This window comes from Bidens hawaiensis, unplaced genomic scaffold (assembly GCF_021521415.1).
Source record: "Bidens hawaiensis isolate Kalapana, Puna unplaced genomic scaffold, B.hawaiensis_p1.1 tig00002306_1, whole genome shotgun sequence".
Classification (NCBI taxonomy): domain Eukaryota; kingdom Viridiplantae; phylum Streptophyta; class Magnoliopsida; order Asterales; family Asteraceae; genus Bidens; species Bidens hawaiensis.
In genome coordinates this window covers 1,097,721-1,104,845 of record NW_027491123.1, presented here as the reverse complement: position 1 = coordinate 1,104,845, position 7,125 = coordinate 1,097,721, and the positions used below count along the sequence as shown (strand labels likewise).

Genomic DNA, 7,125 nt, shown 5'->3' with positions numbered 1-7,125 from the left:
CGTGATTCACGTCTGAGAAGTAAAGAGTTCGGTCCCTTTCTTGCTTTTTTAGGTGATTCGTTACTCCATAACAATAATCACCAGATCCAGAGCATTAGTTTTTACCAACCCATAACTTATGCATTTAAAGCTATAATATGCCTTGAATTTAATATATTTAGCTCTGGAAAAGGGGATTGGTTTTTATATTCTTGTCGGAGATAGGAAAGGTACGTCACGGTTGAACATGGCAATTCGGACTTCTTGTTTTGGATGACCTGAAACCGATCTGTTAAACCTGATATGGAGTAAAATCAATAGCAGGGAATATTACTGTGTCACAAGTTTTTATTATTTATGAAATGAAAAAAAAAATACTGTTTCAAATATCAAAGTGTAACATCATAGCTGGAAAGGGTAAAAAAGAAAAACATAATAATCTATACTTTGGTAATTAACAAAAAGAAATGTTGGTTTGTATGCCTCACATATATTAACTAATTTATTATTAAAGTAGTTTTATAATTATTTATATATTAACAATTTTGGGAGATTTGGTGTATGATAGGTTGTAAACCTTGTCTCATCATAATTTGTACGCCACTATCCATTCTCTATTTTGCTTTTACATATATACAAGCCCAAATAAGATTTTAAACAAAGAGTTCAATTGGTGTGGTAGAAAAGTTGTTGGTTGTGAAAACACGTCTCAAGTTCAATTCTTTGTGTTTGCATATATAAACTCGCAAGTAAATTTTTAAATAAAGAATTTAACTGGTGTACATTGTGTAATAGTTGTTTAGTGTGAAGTCAGAGGTCTTTTCAACACATATATTAGCCGATCTCATGCTTTATTTTAATAAACATTAGTGTTCACATAGTTCTATATAGTTTTAGAAGACAAACCACTTCATATGCAACAAACAAATAATTTGTCGCGAACCTTTTATAAATAAAGGAAAACAAAAAACTTACATCAAACATCGCCGCAACCATATGCAACAAACAAATAATTTGTTGCAAACCTTTTATAAATAAAGGAAAACAAAAAACTTACATCAAACGTCGCCGCAACGTGACGGGTTTACCAACTAGTTATTGAAAAACAATACAGGCTAGCTAAAAAACAAATCTCTCTTTAATGCTTATTGATGACAATGCTTCTGTTCTATGTTATGTTTATTACAAAATAAATTAAAAATTTGTGCAATATCCTGATAACTAATAACAAATTGCTTCTTGATGAATATTCACTTCCACAGTTAATTTTTTAATGTGTAATAAAAAAAGTAACACATTTAAAACAATATTTAATCGATCGGCAAAACCCAGGCGTTGCATTGGTGAGTTGATGCGAATTCAATCGATAGCTTTATTACGATACTAGAATTAAACAAAATAAATAAATAAATAAATAAATTCATCAAATGAACATATTTAATTAAAAAAACATATTGAAAACAGAAATCGGTAAAACCGAGACGTTGGTAAAACCTGAATTTTACGACAAACACTCGACTCAATTTTAGTTAGCATCGGTTAGGTTAGGTCTTTGCACCCAACGCGTTTGATGACATGCCATAGTCTGGCCACACGAATATTGTTTTCCGTTAGGTTGTTGCTGACAAGCAAATGATAAAAAGGGATTTTTCTCTAAAGGTTTAAGGCCAATGGGAACTTTTCTATAGTGGTGAATTGGTCCTTGTTCTGCTATGGAAACTTTTCGTACACATATTGGTGAAATCCGATGAGTTTATATAATGAATATCAGATAACATGACCATATTTGGGTGAAAAACTAGGGAATAAATCTGGTTTAAGCTTCATCCATGTTTATTCTCTTGTTTTTCATCCAAGCATATATATATATGGTCATGTTATTTGATATTCATCCGAGTATGGTCATGTTTAATTTGTGTGACACAAAATAAGGTTAGACGTGTTTTTTCTTTTCTTTTGTAATTGTGTTTTCTAAAAGTTAGACCAAGGAACTTTTTGAGTTTCTTTTTATTTGTTCTTTTTTTTTTTAATTTGTACTTTTTCCCTTTTTTTTGGTTAAAAGTCTACAAGTCCACGGACAAAATTGAATTTATACAGCATTACTTTTTCTCCACATACATCATATCTCATCATCCTTTCCATTCATCATCATCACTGCAACTAATGAAGACTCTTAGTCTTCTTCCTTTCTCTTTTTCCTCATCTTGCCTACTGTTTCTCTTGGTTTCCTCACTTTTCAGCATATGTTTCTGTAATCAAAGCTCGGATCCCGTATTATGTATACCCACCGAGAGATTGGCTCTATTTGATCTGAAGAACAATCTCACTGACAAAGCAAACCGTCTATCTTCTTGGATAGGTAGAGACTGTTGCAGTTGGTCCGGTGTTGTCTGCGACAATTTCACTGGTCATGTCCACGCGATTCACCTTCGTGGACCTGACGATGGAATTCAGGGCCGCTGTAATGGACCTTATGACAATAAAGATGAACTTGTAGAAGCATCAAGACAAATGTTAGGAGGAACCATAAGTCCATCGGTGATCAAACTGTTGCAACTCAGATACCTCGACTTGAGCTGCAACGATTTTGGTTATGGCTCGATTCCAGCATTCGTAGGTTCTTTCCAAAAACTTACATATCTTAACCTCTCAAACTCGCAATTCAGTGGGGAAATTCCTCACCAACTCGGAAATCTATCAACATTGCGTGTCCTTGATCTTCATGGCAAGCCATATGACGATCTTCATTCCAAAAGTTTAGCATGGCTAAAGAATCTTAAAGGGCTGCAACACCTGGATATGGGTGGCATCTACCTCGAAGAAGCTTCAGATTGGTTTATGGTAATCAGCAACCTCACTTCTTTGCTAGAGCTTCATTTGTCTTCGTGTGAGTTATATCAGTTACCGAGTAATCCAACAACAGGCAATTTTGCGTCCCTTGTTGCCCTAGATCTTTCGTACAACCCCTTTGACAGTATGTTTCCTGGGTGGATTTTCAGCCTACGTAATTTGGTTTTGTTAGATCTGACTGATTGCACTTTTAGTGGGGTTCATCCCGAAACTCATGGTGGTTTCCATAGCATGTCTTATTTAAGGACTCTTATTCTTTCAAGGAACACTTTTGTGAATTCTTCTACCTTATTGAATGGATTGTCTAGCCTAAGTAATCTTCGGTTTCTTGATCTTAGTGGGTGTGATATTTCTTCATCGATTCTAGGCAACCTACAAAACTTGTCTTTTATTGAACATGTTGACTTATCTTTCAATCGGATTGTTGAGGAGATACCTAAATCATTAAGTAATCTTTGCAACATCATTACCCTTGATCTGGAGTCGAACAAATTTTCTGGTAATGTGTCGGAGATTCTTGAAAGAATTTGTGAGTGTGAGTCATCTAAACTGGAATTATTATTTTTTCGTGATAATTATCTGATTGGTCAAATACCAGAAAGACTAGGAAAACTGAAAAATCTAATCCAGATTGATCTTGGCATCAATAACTTAACAGGGACCATCCCGGATTCTTTAGGAAGTTTGCCACTATTGCAGAGGTTAGACACCAGTAAAAACCAACTCTCAGGTTCGATCCCAGATACGATCGGTGGCTTATCATCGTTGGGTTATCTGGATCTTTCGTACAACAAGTTGAATGGAAGTATTCCTGAAAGTATTGGGCAACTCAGTAAGTTAAGTCATCTAGGTCTTCATCATAACTCGTTAACAGGTACTCTGATGGAAAACCACTTTGCCAATCTAACGGCCCTGATATCTTTGATAATTGGGGATAACAAGTTGGTGTTTAAGCTAAATGTTAACTGGATTCCGCCTTTCAAACTCTACAATTTTAGAATAAATTCTTGCAGTTTAGGCCCTCAATTTCCTACATGGATTCAGTCACAAACAAACTTAACACAATTAGATGTAGCCAACACAAACATATCTGACACCATCCCCAGTTGGTTTTGGACTACATTCCCTCGTGTAGATTACTTGAACATATCCCACAATAAGATTCAAGGAAAGTTCGGAGACATTACTTCTTTTGCATATAGAGCAATACTAGATCTAAGTAACAACTATTTACATGGTACCTTACCTGGTAATTTGAGTACAACGATTTTCATGGATCTCTCTAACAATAATCTCTCTGGATCTCTAGAACAGTTCTTGTGTTCTGGCATTGAAAAACCGGCACGGTTAGAATTTCTTAATCTAGCAAGCAATAACATGTCAGGTGTTATCTCTGATTGTTGGATGAACTTTCGTGATCTAGTCATTCTGAACCTAGAGAAAAATCAATTTTCTGGTATAATCCCATCATCTCTAGGAAATATTTCTTCCTTGCGATCACTGGATATGGATGCTAACAAGCTATCTGGCAACTTACCTCCATGGTTACTTAATTCCACCAGCCTGGTAGTCATTGAGCTTTCTGAAAATGAGCTGATGGGAAGTATACCGTCATCAATAGGGAGAACTAATAGACATCTGAGAGTTCTAAGTTTACGTTCTAACAAATTTGAAGGTAAAATCCCAGATGAAGTATGTCATCTCAGTTCCATTCAAATATTGGATCTTGCTCATAATGATCTTTCTGGGAACCTACCGACATGCTTTACAAACTTTTCTGCCATGTCTGGAACTGAGAACTCAAGTCCAATTATTCTGTACCAAACTGAAATAATTACCGCATCGTTGGTGACAAAAGGAAATACTTATACATATAGCACCATACTTTATCTAGTGACTTTATTAGACCTTTCTAGTAACAAGTTTTCTGGGTCAATTCCTGATGAACTTGTTGGACTTTTGGGCTTACGGTTCCTGAATCTTTCACACAATGATTTAACAGGAACAATTCCCAACTTGTTCAATCGAATTGGAAAGCTTGAGTCGTTAGATCTGTCAATGAACCATCTTAATGGAAATATTCCTTTGACCCTGTCACACTTAACTGCTTTGAATTGGTTGAATGTATCTTATAACAATCTTGTAGGAACAATCCCAACAGGCCCTCAGTTTCAAACATTCAACAAGTCCTGTTTCACAGGGAACACACTTTGTGGGGATCCTCTTCCAGCGTGTTTACAAAACAATGGTGATACTGAAGGGACTACCGACAGACATGATGAAGGTCATGACATGGATTGGATCCTGGTGATACTTACACTGGTTGGATTGGTTGTTGGTTTCTGGATCATCCTTGCCCCATTGTGTTTAAGTAGACGATGGAGAATTACATATTACAATTTTATAGAAGAAATCTGGTTCAAGCTTCAAGATTTCATCTTTCTCCTATTCCCCGGTAAGTCTTGATCTGGATTTTACTTTTCTATAACATTATTTGTTTACGGGTAGGATTTAAATGTCCGTTTGATGGTAAAAGATTTTAAAATGAAAGCCCAAGCACCTTTTCTTATAAATATTTAGAAGAAACTTTTCAAAACAAATTTATTATATTCTCAAAGTTGATGTATAAGTATTGGCAATAACCATGGATTGTTGTAATCGATTTGCAAAATCAGGTAACCGTCAAACCGTCTTTTGCCCGCCTCACACCACAACACAATAGAGAGATGCACAAAATGATTTTTGTGTTCATATATTTGTAAGTGTATTCTAAAATTATGGTGTGTTGCATGTGTTTGAATTTAATTTTGTGAAATAGATAACTATCAATAATTTTTTATATAGATAGCTATATGTAATGGTTGTTTAAAAATCATAGTTTAATGGATTTGCCCCCAGGCCCGGCTCTTGGGGTGTGCCAAATGGGCGATTGGTCGAGGCACGTTTTTCTGTCAGGGGCACAATTTAAAAAAAAAAATCCCGAAGTTATATATGTGGAATACTCGAACGCTTATAATCTCACTATTTTTATAATACTCAAACACCTTTTAGACCCATTTTTTAAATCACTCAAAGACTTATAGGCCTACTCAAATTTGAAAAAGACCAAGTACTTTTAATTAATCAATATAAGTTAAATAAATAAAAAGAAACGTATAGACGGGATAACAGCAAAGTCGACTTCGAACACCAGCAGTCACGGTAGCATCTACATAAATGAGTTTTTCGAGATTATAATTATTGAACTCTTATTTACGATCCACAATGCCCCAACAAAGACTTAGCTGGTTGACGATGATAGCTATCGAGAACGGAACATTAGAGAGTATAAACTGTGAAGAATTGATTCACCAATTTGTAATCAAGAATGTTAGGAGAGTTTCACAAATCCTCAATAAGCTATTAACCTATTTAGTATGTCATAAACTCATTCTAATATTATGATTTTGCTAATTGTTATGTTTATCGCTATAACTTTAATCGGCGTATAATTAATGTGTTTACAATGCTTAGTACGCTAGGTTTAAGGGGCATGTTTTTTTCGGTTCAACTGAGGTACCTGAATTCTGAGAGCCGGTATTTGGTTCTGCTTAAAGAGAGTTAGCAACGAGGCAAGAAGTGCCTAAAATATACATCAAAATAAAATATGTATGCTCAAAGTGAGATGTGATTTTGTAATGAAAAATATTTTAGTTTAAAAATGTGCGAGAATTGTTTCTAAACAGGCAGTTGAGCAAACCTTGAAATTGCTTATAGATTATGAGTCAACATATATGATAAACTCCTACCCGTGTTTTAATCCATCAGCCAAGAGCACACATGACTGCAGTGTGCATGCCCGTGATACAAATGTCCAACCAAAATTCTCGGCTTACAGATATAGTCGGGTCTCACAACTATACTCTTTGAAATAAGATCCCTTCACTCACATAATAAGAAATAAAAAATTACACACTTTTCCTAAACAATTTATGAAAATGTGTAGAGTTTTATCAAATGTTGACACAAAAACATGTAGAATATGTAAAATTAATGAATATGGAGAAACACACACACATATATATAGGATTAGGATCATGTAAGAATTTTTTGAAAATTGAGAACTATAAGAACCATTTTGGACTACAAAAAAACCCAAAAATAAAAAAAATCATAAAACACAAAAATAAAAAAGTAAAAAAACCAAAGTTTTTATTTATCATCCCGGTTTCTAAAAAAAACGTAAAAAAAAATTCTCGGTTTAGCTAAATTATACATATACATATATGTATAATATGTACATATATGTACACACAT

General features: G+C 34.5%; 1 protein-coding gene across 1 annotated transcript; it reads left to right on the top strand.

Moving 5' to 3' along the window:
* The first annotated feature begins 2,118 nt into the window (after window positions 1-2,118).
* On the top strand, window positions 2,119-5,555 carry LOC143616384 (receptor-like protein EIX2). The gene has a single exon (XM_077089228.1). The coding sequence runs from the start codon at window positions 2,143-2,145 to the stop codon at window positions 5,293-5,295; it is 3,153 nt and encodes a 1,050-aa protein (XP_076945343.1). The 5' UTR covers window positions 2,119-2,142; the 3' UTR covers window positions 5,296-5,555.
* Window positions 5,556-7,125: the final 1,570 nt, after the last annotated feature.